This window comes from Clupea harengus, chromosome 9 (genome assembly GCF_900700415.2).
Source record: "Clupea harengus chromosome 9, Ch_v2.0.2, whole genome shotgun sequence".
In the NCBI taxonomy this organism is placed as follows: Eukaryota; Metazoa; Chordata; class Actinopteri; order Clupeiformes; family Clupeidae; genus Clupea; species Clupea harengus.
The window spans coordinates 11,211,391-11,230,417 of record NC_045160.1 but is presented as its reverse complement, the minus strand read 5'-3'; the positions used below and the strand labels follow the sequence as shown (position 1 = coordinate 11,230,417).

At 43.5% G+C, this 19,027-nt stretch overlaps 1 protein-coding gene across 19 annotated transcripts in view; it reads right to left on the bottom strand.

Moving 5' to 3' along the window:
• Positions 1–2,456: 2,456 nt before the first annotated feature.
• sept4b (septin 4b) overlaps positions 2,457–19,027 on the bottom strand; it is a 50,182-nt gene continuing 33,611 nt past the window's right edge. For 4 of the 19 annotated variants that reach the window (XM_031573372.2, XM_031573373.2, XM_031573374.2 and 1 more), the window contains 9 exons: positions 10,455–10,551; positions 10,122–10,208; positions 9,715–9,838; positions 9,346–9,480; positions 8,656–8,773; positions 8,457–8,558; positions 7,482–7,578; positions 6,985–7,147; positions 5,501–6,674 (listed from right to left, as the gene is read on the bottom strand). In XM_031573372.2, the coding sequence (XP_031429232.1) occupies positions 6,383–6,674; positions 6,985–7,147; positions 7,482–7,578; positions 8,457–8,558; positions 8,656–8,773; positions 9,346–9,480; positions 9,715–9,838; positions 10,122–10,208; positions 10,455–10,551 (1,215 nt within the window). In that variant the 3' untranslated portion in view covers positions 5,501–6,382. Of the gene's footprint in view, positions 4,842–5,500; positions 6,675–6,984; positions 7,148–7,481; positions 7,579–8,456; positions 8,559–8,655; positions 8,774–9,345; positions 9,481–9,714; positions 9,839–10,121; positions 10,209–10,454; positions 10,552–11,600; positions 11,955–14,097; positions 14,221–15,516; positions 17,291–19,027 lie in introns of those variants that run through there. The other 15 variants (XM_031573358.2, XM_031573359.2, XM_042708706.1 and 12 more) reach the window with 11 other exon arrangements.

Genomic DNA, 19,027 nt, shown 5'->3' with positions numbered 1-19,027 from the left:
TTAAAAAGGGCTCTGTGTTCTCAGACCTTTTGCTCATTTGATTCCCCACTATGTCACGGTCACGTAAAGTGCTAATGTCACCTCAGCTTTCAGAGATGAAAGACCAGTCACATCCTTCTGAACTATCCGGGCTGTTATTCTATCCATGGCCCTCAAACAGCCAACATCTGACACCAGTAACATTTGACCACATCAATATGACTGACTGCTCCTCAGCAGGCACAGTTTTGTGATGTTTTCAGTTAATCATACATTTGCACTGCAGACTGATCGAGTATTTTGTTCTGAATAAAGCCAAATAGTTGTTTAGTGTAATGATTAAAAGAGACTGGATGATGCACGATCAGTGGAGCTCTTGTGCCAAATTAAATGATTACTGTGTGCTTAGTTATGCACCACATTGCGTCTTGAGGCAATTTTATTGTTTTGGCACTATTTAAATAAAATTGAATTGAATTGAATTGAATTTTTACAGGGTCAGCTCTACAGGGCTGCATAAGGGTGTGTGGCACCCATACACTAATAGTGTGCACCCTCAATTAAATTGTGCCTCCTCACTGATTTCATGAGGCACCCTTAGCGATTTTGTCTGGATCCAAACCAGCATTTTTTAATCAGTGAACCATGTTTTACTATTCTTATCCACCAGTTCAAGGCATCACACTACTGTGATAGAAATAGATGACACCACATTGTCAGTTTTTGAACAGTAGCCCAGTCCAACAAGTTTCTACTGTACCTCTGGTCAAATAAGAAGCAAACATTTGTTATCATGCCAATCTAGTGATTCAGGCAGTATGTTATTGCCAGCATCCAGAGGGTCAGAGGTCGCATCTCAGCAAGCTGGAACTAGGCTTTTGTGGTGCATTCGGATCAAAAGGCAGCTTTGATCTACCAAGTGAAAGGGTAACACTGAGAAAAGGTGCCCCCCCCCCCCCCCGAATGTATCCTGAGTTGTCTTCGGCAAAAACTCAGCCATTTGGTTAATTGTGTTTTTTTTTTTTTAAACAAAGGTAAACACTCAAGCAAATGTGCTGTATGACTTCAAATGCTAGAGGGGAACACTTACAGGGTGTCCTTCTGTTACCCTAACAAATGGCCTGATGTTTGCCCAATCTACACTCCAGATATAAAATCTCTGCTTAGTGTGCTGCATGCAAAAACTGGACCCCTTTGTGGGTTTGTTTCTTGACATTCTTCAGTTCCCGCTGGGTCTGTTGATGGCTGGCCACTCACCAGCTACCCTCTGAATTTATGTAACAGCTATTGGCCCACAGTTGGCTTCTGTGTTGAAGAACATAATTGGCATTGGCCTTTTGAAAGGTTGTGTGATGGCTATCTTTGTGTCCCTCTTGCAATCTGGTGGCCCCATGGTGTGACCTTCATGCCATGCCAGATCGCTTGTCTAACATCCTCCTAGGGCCCCTGGTTTTGGTGGTCAGTCAAAAAAAATGGCTTTGCTACTTGTTATTGCTTCTGCAAGAACCGTTACAGAAAAGAACAAATGTCTGTCAATGGTGCATGCAAGGTATCTAGCCAGTTACTCAGGCGTTTAATGTTAATTAGGCTTCCCAGGTCTGTTCAGTCATGCAGTCATTTAAATGTTGTTACAGGGCTTTGTAATGAGCTATAAAGAAATGACAGAGGTGAGCATTAACAGAGCTGGTCCTTTTTTTGCAGAAGTAGTTGAACATTTACATCTAAGTTAGCACAAGGGATCGGACGCTACTATTTGTACAAGCAGTGCAACATCAGCACAGGCTCAAACTGCAGATGATGCCCAAACATACGCCTACACACAGCTGGCAAAGCACGCAGATGTTGAAGCAACCACTTATTGATGCAGAAAGGTGCTTGAAACATAAGTCATCTGATAACAGTTAGGGTTTAACCAAGTGTTGTTTGTATGTATCTGGTTAATTATTTACAACATAGCAAGATATATAGTTTTGTAGCTTAGTAAGTTTGAGTGGATGAATTAGATGGTGGAGTGATGCTTCAGTTATTCTAGCCAAATGTCATGGCATGGTTTAATGATGGATTTGGTCCTAAAGGCAGTTTACTGCCCCCATGTGGTGTAGAGTAGACATATTTCAGTAATCCTTACAGTCCTTGACAGGCATTATTATGAGGCATTATTATGGGTTACATAAATATTTGTGTGTAATTGCTGAGGAACATCCTGAATCAAAATACTGGAAACAGGCAACTTACGACACATCACAATGTAGAATTCACTCCCCATCAATGTCCATTACAAAATATTGTATATAACTTCAAGGTGTGTGATTTCCAAACCATTATACAAATATATGCTGTCAGCAGATACTCCTTTTACATGTTTAACTGACTAAATTACATGTAAAATTGACCGATTCACAAAATCTGTGAATTCATGTGCCAAATAACTGCTTTAAATCGGTAACACTGAATTATAATCATTAGGCAAAATCCCATTTTAAACATGTCATAATTTATTAGACTTTTGGTCAAGGTTTTGCATACATTGCCTTTTCATTATCATTTCAAAATACACACACACACACACACACACACACGCACACACACACATATGATCAATACTCTATTCCATGAAGTGAATAAGAAAGAAAGGTGATCCATGCATTCACTGAGGGAGAAAAAGTAGGTAAAATGGAAGCTGATTTTTTTTTCATGTCAAATAATATGTATTTTAAATGTAGGAAGCACTGTATAATATATAACACACTCCGGTAAAAAAAGTGAAAGTGTATTTTCATCAGCCCTGACATTTTTCTAGTGGCATACAACATTTGGGAGCCTTGTGTTTTTTTTTGAAGAGACAGAAAGGTTGATCAAAAAGGTTCCCAGCCAATAAAACAATAGAAATGGAAAACATGCTTAAACAGAAACAATGTCGAAAACCTACAGTGACATAATGGATTGAAGGTCATCCATGACCTTGATGTGACTCTTCAGATGATACATTCTGAACATAAAGGTTTCATTTTTTTGTTTCTCTGTAATGGTCAGAGATAAAAGGATGATATGCGGACTCTAATGTGTTTTTACACATGAAATATTCAACAACAGGGCTTACAGACAACATTTTGAGTTGTCATGCATGGAAAACCATAAAAGTGGAACAGCTTCTTTTGTGAAAGAAACAAATGTTGAAAAAGGTCAAACAAAACCTGCTCGATTAGACAAGAAGAAGATCCCCAAAGAAGATTCTTTTGATTACACTAATATATTTCTGTGGTCACATCATTAGCCCCTTGTAAAAAGTGACATGAATGCATATTTATCTGCAAAACAAAAGACTAAGGTAGACTGAGGTTTCAATGACCACTTTATCATTGGGCCTGAGTATAAATCTTGTCATGTCAACTGGCCAATTCAAGGGGAACTAAAGATTTCTACATGTAAACATCACAAATATTTGTGATTTGCTTTTAAAATGCATTTTCAATATTTCCATAGACTTGACATCTTTCTCTTATGGTAAATATGTTCTATTGTGTTTATGGTCGCAAAAAAATTATCAAAAACAAATAAAACAAATAAGCGAAAACTGAAAAAAGAAACTGTAGCCTCTGGCTAGCGTTAAGTCATATGCACAATGGCCCCTTTCTTCAGTAGACCTGAGGGCAGTAATTATGAAAGTATTTACAAAAAAGCTTTAGCACATAATGACTCAATATCATTGCTTATAAATGGCCATAGAACAACGTTTACCCATGACATCTCTTTGCCACGAGCTTCAACAGCCTGCATTCAAAATGAGCTTAAAATAGCCAGCCCCTTGGTGCGTGTAACAATCATGGGGCCCAACAGAAATTCAAGGCATTTGACATCTTAGTAAAGACAGGACAACTTTTATGAATACGAGTTACCATGAAAAATAACCTACTATTGTTCTACAGTACTTCATTTTTGTTGATAAGAAAATAAAACTATTTAGCAAAAAAAAAAAGCATTTCTCTTATTTCATGATGCAATATAAACAAAAGTGAGCACATACAGAACAACAGATGGCATTATTATTTTTTTTTTTTTAAAAGAAAAAAAGTTTACAAACAAATATTATCACATTGTAGAAAATAATTAAATAATTATGCTGTATTCATTCTATAGAACGAGCTATTACAAAATACTCTTGGGAATTACATTGTGCATACACCAAAATGGCAAGCTAGTGAATTGGGTGATGGGAAGGCCAACCTTTAGCAATTGCTTACACTTTCATAACCTCACACAGCCTGCTGCTGAACTGCAACCACTGCTCATCATTGTCGGGGATTGTAAAGGTCATACACTTTTATACCGCAGGACATCTCTCTAATATATCTTAATCTACAGAATTTACCAAAAGATCTTAATTTGCCGCCTCTCTCTACCCTCTAGTGGTCAGCATGGCTCTAGCCATGTTTTTTTCTCTATATCTTTAATGTACAGGACATACATTGTCAACATATACAGGTCTGTTACAGTAAATGCGGTTTGAACTGATTAAGACCTCATGCTTGAGTGTGGCAATAAGACGTCCCCTCAAAATATCAAATGGAGGATATAAGTTAAAGCACAACAAGAGAGTGAGACAAAGACACAACAGGAGCAACAATGATGTCTACGTACGTACTGTTCTTCAGTCCCCAGGCTCATCCAGGTGGGTTATGTTAGTGAGACAATGCGGAGGAGGCGTGCGAGGAAGAGGAAGAGGAAGCAGAATGTCTCTGGGGTGATGGGATGCTGTTTGGCGGGAATGGGGAGGGGTTCAGGGAATGCCGTGGTTAATATGCTTCTTTCTGTGTGTGCATTTGTTCCTGAATCTTCTGCAGCATCTCCTGCATTCGTCGTAACTGCGATAGGAGGGGGGGAAAAACAGGAGAAAGTTGTCTGTCAAAACAGTGAACTCACATCAGTGGTCAAAATTGATCACATGGCTAAAAAAGTGGCTCCTGATTGGGTGTTGCTGCTCATAGACCTCCCTGTTAATCACAAATGAGTGGCTAAAGAGGCCTGTGGCCTAACCAATGTAGCTCAATCTCTGTGGTTATTGCAGGGGACAACAAAAATCAATAATATGCACACTGCTCTGATCACGTGACCACCCAAGAGCTGCCGCAGAGTGGGTGTGCAGAAGCTTTATCACAAGCTTTTCTACACGGTCACCCAGGCCAAAGGACCTGATATTTGGCCATGAAGACTTTATTACCCTAAGCATATTCAGTACCACTACGTTTGAACTTTGAAATATTATGAAGTGAGGTTGTAGTGCAGGGGTGTGCACCTCTATCTGACACGTGGCCAGAACTATTGATCATTTAAGAGTAAATATGTCAGGATCATGCTGGGAAATTGACTTTAAAGGTTAAAGGCAAAATAGATTAACAATAGAATCAGTCTCTGCATATGTTCCTTTGTTGTTGTGCAGCTGGGACTGTACTCTCGAATAGCAATGCCACAGTGGATAGGGAGGTGCTTGTGGGTATATGTGGTTTAGAATTGACAACATAACCATTTTGAAAGAATTTAATGAAAGATGAAAACAATTGTTTGAACTCAAAAACAAACCAATGGTATAAATATAAATATATAAGGAACTAAAATTGATTAAAAATGCTTTACAGTAACAATTCAACTTGGCACCTGTTTTACACAATCTGTTCTATTCATGAAATGCTATTCTAAGAGGATTGCTTTTAGCCACATTCAAACACTCTTTAAATATTAAGCAAAGTCCACTGTGTACACATATATCAGCAATGCCTACCAGTGACTGAACACATATAAAGACACAACCTCAATGAAGTTGCAAAGGAGCATGTTTATGAATACGGCACCTGTACAGCTCCTTGAATACTGCTGACTGGGCAAGTGAATTTGTACAAAACTAAAACTATACAGAGAGCAGCACAGAGGAAAGGGATTCCCCCTCTGTATCAAGCATAGTACCCTTAAAACCAAGTTCCCATTTATGATGGCACTGGCTTAACACTGGTGGTAAGAAGAAAAACCTACAACATCAACAAGCAGCTGAGCAGACCCAACACTCCTATGTGAGCTCTGAGCCTTGCTCCTCACTCGCCCAGCTCTACATGCAGGCCACAGGGCCACGGGGCTTAAGTGCTCGATGGCAGAGCGGTGCAGACTTTGTGTCTTGTGTGGGCATCTTAACACCCAACAATGGGGACTACTCTACTTCACTACAGCACTTCTACCTATACGTGAGGTTGGACCATCCTATGAGGAACGCCATTTTGCATTTTTGGATTTCCCACCTCCACCAAACCCTTCCAATACGTGGCCAGCTATGCCTTTCTTTGGTGTGTAGGCCCTTAGAGTGCAGGCCTTGTGATTACATGACCATGGAATATTCTAGAAAATATTCTGGGAAAACTCAGGACCCCTCTGGATAGGGTGGGTGGTGCTCGGAGTGGGCTTCATGTTCTACATGTGGGTCCTGGTGCTGCTCGTGGCCGTGCTCGTGCTCGTGATCGTGCCCATGATTGTGCTCGTGGACGTGCTCGTTATTGAGATCGTGCCCATGCTGGTGATCGTGCCCGTGCCCGTGCTCGGCTCTATGCCGTACCTCTTCGTCTTTCTCACGGATCAGCTTTTCCGTCTCGGTGTCTGCCAAGCCGGGCCCCGTGGGTATGGGGAAGTCGGTGCCGCTCTCCCTGGTGAGTTTACTGATCAAACAAAAACCAAATCACTACTTGAAAAAATACAACATGGCAGTACAGACCTGCTGATGCAACTCAGCTGGTCTCTGTTATAGCAGCTAGGACAAATCATATGTAACAAATCAAACTGGTCACTGTCACTTCCTTCGAAGAGTTTTTCGATGTACATAATATGTATGTGCATGTGTATATACATATGGATATGTAACAAGAGGATGGCTATGGAATGCTTTACGGTACTCTAGGTGTGCCTATTAAACTGCACACTAGGTGCCCCACTTATAAGTTCACACAGAGCGGCCCAGCAGGAGCATACTTGCGGTTCCGCTCCTTCACCACCATGCGGGTCATGCTCTGGATGCAGTGGGCGCGGTAGTTCTCGTAGTGGGTCTCCCGGGTGACGTCCTTCAGGTCCTGCATGTGTGTGCGCACCAGCATGTTCCGCAACTTCACAAAGTCACAGTGTGCAGAGTTTTCCACTGCCGATGCAAAGGTCATGCATGAGTTAGTGACTCAGCAAATTCTCCATCTCACATCAGTACCGAATCCATATTTCATGGGGGGATTCATATTTCATTTTTTCTTATCTCAGAACTTCAACTATAAGTCCACAACTATAAGTATTAGCAATTGAAAAAACACACTAGCAGTAGCACGTTTCCTGTAATTCATCTATCAATGTAGCAATAATAATAATAATAATAATAATAACAACAATGATATTAATAATAATTATTATTAATTATGAGTTGTACTCAATATTATGAGTATAATATATCATATATTAGGAGTATTATGTGTTGTGGAGTGTACCTTCTACGATGCCCCAGGGGTACAGGCGTCCTCGCACTCGCCTGCCTTTGGCTTCCACCACTGTGTTGCTGCCGATCACGGCAAAGGGAATGCTGTCCTGGAGAGAGGGAGAGGTGGAGGAGAGGCAGTCTGAGTGGATGAGGCAATGCAGTCAGAGCCACTGCACTGCAGACGCTGTGTCCTGCTTCATCCACTGCCTCGTGCTTCTTTTACATCTAGATTGCTTTCTCACTCACCCCCCCCCCCATTCTCTGACTCCAGCTCTACCTCTGTCGGTCTCTCTCTTTTTCTCGCTCTGGCTTGCGCACACACACACACACACACACACACACACAGACAGACACACACACACACACACACACACACACACAGACAGACAGACACAGACACACACACAGAAACACACACACACACACAGATACACACACACACAGATATACACACACACACACACACACACACACACACACACACACACACACACACACACACACAGAAACACAAACACACACACACACACACACACACACACACACACACACACACACACACACACACACAGAGAAACACACACACTAATTCTGCTCACCATTCTGCCAGCCCTAGATCACCCCACCTCCCTCCCTCCCACTTCCCCTCTTTTTCAGGACCCACCGGTCTCTCTTTCAGGGCATATGAGGACACTGCTGTCTGCAGGCAGGTCCACTGTTGACAGAGAAGACAGTGACCACAGTCCACCGTCTGCCCCCGACTGCACACACAGAGTGAGTGCATTGAGGAGGTCCACTGCCAAAGGCTCTGTGCTATAAAAGGCCCAACTAAAGACTTATTTGGTAGGAAGTGGATCATTTTGGATGCTCTGATAAGACCAGGCCATAGGGCACAAGATGTCTCTTTTTAGTATCACCTCAAGGTCAGTGTCTTACAAACAAGTAGATGAGCACTTCTGAATGTAAGTGGCTAGTAGGAACCGACCTTTAGCTCCTGGTCCTGCTGTTTGAATTCTTCGTCCTCGTCAGAGTCACAGTCTGGAAACTGGTAGATTTTAATGCCATACTGCTCAATCTCCTCTCGAATCTACAGAGGAGGAAAACAGTTCAGAGAGTTACAGTTGACTGCTACAAATAACAGTCAGAAATGAAAACAGAAATGAAAAACCTTCTTTTCGACTGACCTTGAATTTCTTTTTCTTGACCTCACTGGGGGTGAGAGTGTCTGCCTTGGCCAGAACAGGCACAATGTTCACCTTCTCATGGAGGGCCTTCATGAACTCCACATCCAGGGGCCTGAGACTGGAGAACAGACACCACAGAGCTTTAATGTACTGATTTTCATTTACAAGTGTAAACTAAAAAACCCCCACATATTGTTATGAATGAAAACATATATTTTAATAGTAACTCAATTTTTATAAACGATGACCTATTGTGTTTGCTATGAATCAAGTGATTAGAGTGCACACGTTGACTTTTGATTTTGCCTGCCCAGTACCATATCAACACCAGAAGAGGGCGCTCTTCTACAAGCAACAACACTGGGATGATTTGCAGCATTGAATGTTATGAATTGTTCCTATCACTGTGCAACCAAGCGAGACTGTGCAGCGTCTGAAAACCCCAAAGTCAGCAGTACTAAGTTCTAATGAATGGAGCTGACGAGCATCATACCACATCTAAAACGCCTAAGGGGGGGCATCAATGCTTTCGCATGAGAGAGACACTGAGAACTTCGGCTCGTGTGGAAATAGACAGAGAGAAGCGATGTAAACAGGCCACACTAATCGATTGGCTCTGCATTGCTTGGGCCGCAGGGCAGGGGGTGGGGGGTGGGGGGTGCAGGCGGGGGGGGGACTCTCTGCTCTCACCCGTGACCGAAGGGGGAGATGAAGTAGAGACAGCAGTGCACGCGGTTGTCCTGGATGTTCTTGCGGTTCAGGCCACTCTCGTCGCGGAAGTACTGCTCAAACTGCTGGTCTATGTAGTCGGCCACGGACTTCCAGCTGAGGGGGGCACACATAGAGACAAACCAGCACTGAGGAAACAGCAGTGCATCTCCTGTGACCCAAAGCTGCCTGGGTCACGAACCACACATTTTCCTTTAAAATCATTTCTCATATATTCTAAGGCAACGATCGAACTAAAAATCAATAAAGTCGAATAATCAGTTTGTTTTCTATTAAATGCCAGATGTGATGCGATGAACAACAATGGCCCCAGTAAATCCCTCTACATACCATTCAGTGTTATTGACGGCATCCCCGAAGCCTGGCGTGTCAACGATGGTTAGTTTCAGCTTGACGCCTTTCTCTTCAATATCCACTGTGTGTTTAGTGATCTCGACTGTCTGAGTGATCCTCTCTGTGAACACCACACACAGATAACACAACAATTAAACATATCTATTTCATACCAAAATCTCCAAATTATGAGTATATTCATTAATGGCTTACATATAATGCATTGGATAGAAAGCTTCAAAGGCTTCTGAAATCTCCAAAGAGAAGTGCTAAACTACAGTCAAGGTCCCTGACCACAAAGAAAAGTAGTCTAAAATACTAAATAAAGACAAAAAAAAACTTCATGTTTAAACTAATTTTGACACAGCACACCATTGGTCACCATTTCAACCAACAGGGCTCACCTTCAGCGTTCAGCAGCTTCCTGTCTTTATACAGGTCTGTGAGGAAGAGGCTGTTGACAAGGGTGGACTTCCCAAGGCCAGACTCGCCTGAGAGAGAGAGAGAGAGAGAGAGAGAGAGAGAGAGCACAGCTTTGGTGAGCGAGATGCAAATACATCAAACAAAAGAAAAAGAAAAAAAAACAAGAGCCGAAAGCCAATAATCCCTGATCACTGTGGGCTCCCAGTAAAAAAATAAAAGGCTGTTTAACTCGAGTCCCTTAAGTGCCAGTGCTGAGTCAGACAGACTTTTGAACTCATTTTAATCCGGTTCTTTGATGCAGTCTTTATACTGACCTGCCACCATGAGGGTGAAGTCAAAGCCCTTCTTCACAGATTTGCGATGCACCTGGTTTGGCAGTGTGGCAAAGCCCACATACTCCTTATCCTGGTCCTGTCCAGCAGGGCAGTTGTGGGAGAGAGAGTAGATTAAAATCTGTGTGATATTTTGGAGCATGCACGCGAATTGTCGTCAAAGTGGGAATAGGGATCATGAAAAATACACAATATTAATGAGAACACAGTGGGAGATATCATGTCTCAAGATATTTCAGGGATTCAAAAATATCAAGTGGTAAGGTCAACCTAAGGCTACCTGGCTCATATCCAAAGCCCACCCCGGTTCATTGTTAAAGCACATTCTATCCAAACCCACAGGCTTCAGAGAATACTACCTTCTCATAGACACAGACGGAGACCTTCAGTGTGTTTCACACTCAAACGGTGGCAGGCCTTGTGTAAATAAAATACTTTACAATGCAATAAAAATAAGCCGCCCCCGTTTAATTATCCGGATTTAGAAGCAAAACAGAGACCGCAGAAAGACTCCACACCTTCTCAGACATGGCATCAAACAATAAAAACGACAATCTTTCCAGCCCTGAAAGGAAGTTGCAAATTTAAAACATTCAAATGAATATCCTTGACTAAGGAAAAGCACATGTTTGTTCTTAAATGGAGCTTATAGGTCAGACCAATGTGCACTTTAAAAAAGTAAGATTTGAAAAGAAATAGCAGTGATTGCATATTCAAACACTTGATGAGAAAAAAAAAAATAAGCAGAAAGAAATGTGGAAAAAACTTTGAAAGTTAAAAGAAAAGTTTAGGGGTACATTTACTGCAACCTTTAAGTGTGAAATAAGTTGCATTCTGAAATCAGATATAATAGGGCAATTTTATATTTCACATTCCAAAACGTGCTGTGTGACTACAGGTAGAGGGACTAAACCCACGGGTGAGTGGACAGGGATGTGCACATATTCATCCGGACAGACTTATGTAACTACAACATCTGAAGCCCTCCGTCTTCATAACTAACACACAGCATCCATGTTATCTTCATATATCAGCAGCAACATGGAGCACCATGGGAGCGGGATATGAACAGCCAACCCCAGCCAAAAGAGCTGCCACTGGCCTCCTGGACTGGCCCCTAAGCATTACCTCTGACGCATCATAGGGGTCGTAGCGGCCCCAAGGGCTCTTGGGCCGCGAGGGGCTGATGGGCGATGTCAGGCTAAAGTCCACGGTGCCCCGAGGGGGCCTTTGCTCTAGGGTGGCCTCAAACAGGCTCCTGCCGGCTGCGGAGGGCCTTAAATATGTGGGCGTCCCCGGGGTGAGGGGGCTGTCGCGGCCCTCACTCTCGCTGTCCCCAGCTGGTTCATGGCCGGGGAAAGGGTGGCCCTCTGTAGGGGCGTGGTGGTGCTGGGGGTCATGCTGTTCGTGGTGGTGGTGATGGTGACCCATGATGTTCTCCAGCTCAGAGTCCTCTGAGTCCTCCTTGGAGTGGCTAGAGTTCTGAGTGGGGGGGACCAAGGCAGACCGGGGCGGGACAAAGGGTGGCAGGAGACAAGGAGGAGGTAACGACAGGGAGCCGGCATGGCGGGAGGAGAGAGAGGGGTTAATACAAGGAGGTGAGGGAGGAGCAGGAGCAGTGGAGGCGACAGGGAGAAGTGGAAAAAAAAGAAGATATTTTCCCTTAGTGGTTTGACAAACATGACGCTTGTGAGAAGGTGGTAAACACAATTTAAATGTCACATTTGGAAACACCTTGCTTGAGGTTTGCATGCATGTGTATTTACCATCGACTAACACATACTTAGGCGTGTCACCAAATGCTGTACGTTTTGTAACAGCAACAACGGATTAAAACAACAACTTCAAAAATATCCAAAATACGCTCCAGGCTTTCATACACAGTTCATCAGCAAACCTTGAAATAAAGTGTTACCAAATGAATAGGTGGTGTAAGTACAGGAATAGGTTATGTGAGGCACAGAGAAAACAGAAAAGGAAGAGACATTCAATGGCTCAGAGTCAAAACAGTTTCAACAGGCTGTTAGTTTCCAAACAACATGAGGAAGAACACAATTAGTGCCAGGAGACAGCAGTCCGCGGTTGAAGCCAGAAAACCTGCAAAGGGGACGCTCGATTGGGAATGCTTCAACTCATCGGATTCAACCTGAAATCAAACACAGCAGATGCGATGGATAAAATACGGCACCCGGGTCAATGCGCTTCCGATCCAAACACTTCATCTGGACCTTATGGGAGTGGATGAGCGATTCTCCAGAGGCCCGCAGTGGTGTACAGGTTGCCAGATAGAAATCTGCCTGGACGGAAGGATCTCGTTTGGCAATGATGTGGTGAAGGAGGCAGATCAGCCTAAAACTGCCACGTGGCTTGTCATAGTCAGAAGAAAGTATTCTATCTATACTACATTACAACCATTATATTTTCTTTGCATACCATCATACAGCAGAACCTTGATGAAATCTGATGTTTGCGCAAGTCCAAGACATCAATATTCATGCAGGTCTGCAGGATGAATATGGAGAAGAAATCTAATATCCTTAGTGCAAGTCAGTCATGATTAAGGCCGCAGCGAGGGCCACCCAAACTGTGGGAGTATAACTGACTCCTCACACAGATAAGACACAGTGTTTTCGGATATTATTTTCTCTACCAACACTCAGAAAAGTCAAAAACACAGGCATCGAAGATAGTGACATATTGTGTTGAAGTATTACTGTAGCTTTAATCCACAGATCCACCTCCTCCCCTGCTGCGAGTCTTCCCTGATTTGGTCACGAGTGTGTCTTGTATTGCATGACAATGACTTCCCCCTCCCACATTACCAATTCCAATTCGTTGGGCCAACAGTGAGAGTAACCAACTGTCCTTTGTCTGCGAGAAGCCACTCTCTGGGGCGCTTTGGACCCGTGCCAGTGAGAGTCCTCAAGTTACTGCTGGTCCAGTCGCTCTGAGGCTTCTGTGGTGAATTATGCAGTCGTGAGGCGAGGACAATGATGCAGGTCAACTTCTGAGGAGAGGTGTGTGCGCCGGTGAAAAGTTATGGTCCTGACCCCTCCACTCACTCACTCCACTTTTGATTGGGGTTCTTGTGAACGTGGGAGTTATGTCCCAGATTCCTGTTTGTTCTCTGATGAACTGGTGCAGGTTACCTTCGCTGTTTTAGGTCACCCTCGCTGTTTCTGGGTCTCTCACTAGCAGTCTTCCCACAATGGCACCCAATTATGGGGCATAGCTGCTATTTACCGATGGCTCGCCTTGGTCAAATATATATTCCTATCAACTTGTTTGGCATGCTTCATATTTGCCAACCCATCAATATTTCCACACTGGAAAGTCAATGGATTAGGTGAATGCATATACTACATAATATTTCTACATACTAAATGGAAATTATTGACAGATATATACATACAAATGACTTTTAAATGCTATACACAAATACATGCAAACACTTGCTTGTATTAAATATGTATTTGACCACAGGTTGGCTCGTAGTTCGGGCCATGAGCTTGTGGGCTGATGTTGGGATGTCACTCAATTCAGCTGTCTGGTACAGTGACCCACTCCAAGGATGGGCTGGGGATCGTTATCATTTAGGGGGTCAGGGTTCAGGGGTCACTTGTACCTGTTCTGCCTCAATCTCCCTTGGCTCAGGGGATGTCGGGGCCGAATCCTGCTCCTCGGACGGCGAGTCGGCCTCATGGTCGCTATCCTCCATTGCTACTGGGGCTGCAGTGCACTCTGCCATCTCCAACCAGAGAGAGGGTGGGGTGTTTTGTTTAAGGTGGGGTGGGGAGTGACCATAAACAGGGGAGGGTGGGGCAGAGTCCATTGAGCGGAGCAAAGCAGGAAGGTGGTTTTGGGACGAGGGGGGAGGGATGAGTGTGTGACGGGCCAGAGTGGAGGGGGGGGGGGGGGGGGGTTGGGCGGGGTGGAAGAAGAGATGGGCGAATATAAGATGGGGAGAGGAAAGGAAAACCATGAAAATGATTAATCATATCCCAGATCCCTGAAAGAGTTCTATGAGAGAGAGAGGCTCTGTGGATGCTAGGAAAACACACACAAGGGCTGAATGTCAAAAGGAGGGAGGAGCTCTCCAGGGTGGGCGATTTTGTCTCTCGTCTCTCATGGACTGATATCTACATTTGTAAAATGGCCTAGTCTCTGCATCTGTTTTAGTATGGAGGTCGGTTTAAGCTAAGCTTTATACAAACACACAAAAGCATACACACAGATAGGTAGCTGCTTGAAACTGTCACCTCAAAGGCACCACCCAGCCATTTCTTTGGATGGTGACTCTACAGCTTCAGCCTATGCTATAATTGACAAGACAATCTACAGGTTTTCTACAATAAATAGAACAAACATTTGATGTTCTGAGGCACATACAGTGCGATGTCGTGCCAAACCTAAGATCAAAAAGCATTTTCTGTTGTTTTCAAAACCAGCAATTAACACGTAGCCACCACGTCATCTTCCCAGCTTTAACTGAGATCTGGTCCTTAAGGGCAGCAGGATATTAACAATCCCAGAACCCCAGATTAGGCACATGTGACCTCTATTCTAGCCTTGTGCATGCTGCACAGATCAATTGTCACTCCCCCTCAACCAACAAGCTCAACAATGACCCATTTAACCAACACTAATCAATGCTTCAGTGGCAGCCTTTGAGCGATATCAGTACAGAACTGCAAAAGTTAAAATAATTCAATGTTATTATTCCTTCTATGGAAAAACTGAAATGGTACAGTGAAAAACTAGTTTGATGTATTTATCATTCATTTAGCTACTACTAAACTAGCTCTGAAATTGCTATATATAATAGCAGTTGAAGAGAAAAACATAATCTTGATGCAAATTAGACTACTGTGAACAGTTTAATGCTGGTCACTACACACACCAAAGAATAAAAAGCCTAACAGTACCAGACTTCAATCAGTGCACTAGGACATAAAACAAGAGTTAGGCCTTGTGACTTACACAAACGTAGCCCTTTTAATCAAGTAACTGATGAAACTCAACAAGCCTGCATGGCGGCGCTCACCTGCGTTATCCTTTAAGAGACGAATCAGCCTGAACTTGTGTTTCCGGAACAAACTCCCGCGGAGGCTGTCCAGAGCGCGGGCCTTTATACCACTCTGCTCTGGGACGCAGTGTCCTTCAGCACCATTGAACTGCCTGCCGCCTCAGGCCGCCAATCACCACCCACTCCCACTGTGCCACTATCGACGAACCGGGGGGTGCAGTGACGGTCACTACCTCGTCTATACGTATATGGCCCTGCCAGAACCGTACACAAAACCCACATAAAACTCGACTAAAAATTAGACTAAACACAAACTAATCTATTAGTAAAGTTCCATACTGGAAATATAGGCATCACGGTATCAGGTTAGAGATTGCTGATTTGACTTCCTTTACCACACACTAGTCATGCACTACTTCCTCGGCCAGTCAGTTCTCTCTCTCGTGCCAATAGTGCTGGGTTTCAGCCTACTGCACAGCCTACTGGCTGAAGTGCGCTCAAATGCGGTCATGCTCAACTATGTACATTTTCTAACCATGACACGGGGTGCTGGGCTACCCGGGCTCTGTTGATGTCATAAGACACCAGTCATCTGGGCCTATGGAACATCTTACCTCAGCAGAGCTGAAGCTCATTTTCCAGCTCTGTCTATTCTGTCTGCATTTTCAACACATAACCGCAAGTACTGAAATGACATCTTAATATCATTCAGAGGATAGGTGTCACGAGGGAAATGCTAATGTGCCTAGAGCAGAGAGTGGTTCGAGTGCAAAGGGTGTTCACTGCTCTGAATACCCTGATTTGACTTTTTTGTGTGTGTCATCAACCAATGCATGACAGAAATGTTGTTAGCTCATCTTTAAAAACGCTCTGTAAAACCAGAGTACTGAGAACTGTCAGGCCACAAAGAATGATCCACCAGGCTCGCATTCCCTGAAGTAACCAACTACTCCCGTGATGTCCTGCTGCAGGGTGAAACCCAAGCCCCGATTCGCCTGCTTTACACATCCACGCCCTAGAATCTCATCTGGGTAAAAGCTGTCTGAGCAGTTGGCACGACTGGTGGCAAAGTGTATAATAATCTGCAGTATTAAAGGCTTAGGAGACCACGGCCACATCTGAAACAGATTTAAGAGAAACATCATAGAAACCCCCTTCCCCAGAGGAGCATCCCACCCCTCAGGCTCTGCAAGTGTCCCTCTTCTCCTTCTGCTCTCCCTCCAAAAAACACTCCTTCAGATCTTTGCATTCAGACACATGCCATAAAAAGAATAAATAAAGACTGCTTGAGAAAACACACGTATATAACCCTTCTATTGACAGCAACCTCTGAATGTGGCACAGAAACACAAACAGAATCCCACAGAAGAATAGGCACGCTTGTGCTGGCATCTGGGTAAGAAACAGCAGTCGGATTACGTCAAGCACACACAGAGCTCTCGTGTTTGGGCTACTTGACATTCCTTGTGGGGACCGCTGTGCTGTGCAACTGACTGACGAAGCCACAGGATAAATGGCCTCCCCTCCCTGACAGAGTTGTGTCCGTCCGCAAGTAAACAGCTATTATGCTCTTGTCTGAGGAGAGGGAAAAGTGATGAGAAAAGTACAATTGTTTTTTGCGCATGTAGATACAGTCTCATAGTACTGCAGTTCAAATATGAAAAAGGAAATCAATACAAGTTCAAAGTTCAATTGGGATTTTGTGTGAGCAGTGCAAAAAGACATACACAAAAATAATTTGACCTGCTATTTACCAGTCACCACACAACTCTTATCAACTTATAGTGACCCAAAGGCATCATGCCATGTCATGCCAATTGACTACCGAAGTGAACACATTTCCATCTTATGACCTTCCTTCTTTAACCTAAAGTTCTTTTGACTTCTGACAACCCTTGACTAACAGTCTCATCTAAGACAAGCTTTACCTTTGTCCATCATTTCTGCGTGAACAGCTTCTGTGTATAATGACTTGATGAAGTTACGCATATGAGCTGCAACGGCCACCAGGAAGTCAAGGTAGTGTGACTGGAATGAACTGGAGCGTCTATTGCTTTCAAACTTAAAGTCTTGCTAATATGATTTCTGCAGGATCTTTGATGTCTTTTTTTAGGACAGCTTCATATTATTATCATGCCATCCCTCATTTTGAGTTAAATGAGATTCTAGATCCATGTACTGTGGACTCAGGCATTGAGAGAGAAATATATGACTATGACTAGGCTCAAACCTGAACCAGGCTCAGGTCACAAAGCCACAATGTTACATTGGAGCCACTTAATAATGCAATTTGATACACTAAATGAGAGCCCCAGTCAGGCACGGTTAACATGGTGATGACATAACAACAAAAAAAACAACAAAAACGATAAGCGCAGAAAACAAACGCACAAAGTAAGTGCTAAACATAATAGAGTCGCCTGTGATTTCTGGTTGAAGTCACATAGCATCTGTGAAAGCCTGTTTAAAGTGCAATGTTGGGTGCTCTTGGACATGCATGGGTGGTCTGACCGAAGGAAGTTTGACTCCCTTTGGCACATTGGCATCTCTCATTTTGTTCACATCAAACAGAGGGAGAATTACCGCTCAAATGGGGAAAACATAGCCTGTAAAATGTAATGCTTACAACGTGTTGAGTGATGGCACGTAGAGGGGGTATGTTTTTTTAGAAAATCAGTCACATTAGAATTGACTGTGCATGAACACTGCTGGTGTATGATCATCATGTAGCTGAAACAGCAGTAAGGCATCTCTTGCCCATACTTGGTGGCAGGTCTGTCGTCAGATGCCACATATTGCATTATAAAATGACCACTGGTAGGTAAAGCATGGGTCATGTTGATCTTGAGGTCAGCTATAGAGATGTCATCGAGCAGTTGGCAACTACAACATTGTCATCCAAAAGGAAGGGCCATCTTTACGAGCACTCTTCTGTGAGATACTGTACCCACTCTATTGAGAGTTGTTTTTGTTTTACAGGATATGTCATTTCGCAACACACAGGCCCTCAGACATGTCTGTGTTGGAGAGTGACAATGGCGGGTTGTTGTTAACAATGCTTTAATTGTTTATTTGACTTTGGTTTCTAATCCTCAAATTGCTTCTCTTGGGAAATCACTCTCAAAGCAACCACATTCTCTGCCAGAGAATCCTCTGTCAACATCTGATAACTGACAACAGTAGCTTGTGTAATATTTTCAGTGCTGTAAATAACATAAACTATTACTACTCACGAGACATTTGTCTAATTCCATTATAGTCGTTATTCCCTTATTAGTGATTAGTGTGAAATAGCCCTGATTCATTAAACTGTGAAACTGAACTACTGTATTGTCTATGCTTGTTTTGATTGTGGAATTCTGAGTGAGTGTAGAAACTTCAGGATTGAAACTCATGGCCACCTATCTCTGGGGAGTCTCAGCCTGCTGAGGATGCTGGGAGAGGAGAGAGAGAGATCGATAGAGAGACATCTGGCGACAGGTTTGGAGGGGGTGTGTGTGGATAGGGGTGGTGGGTGCTGAATGCCCTG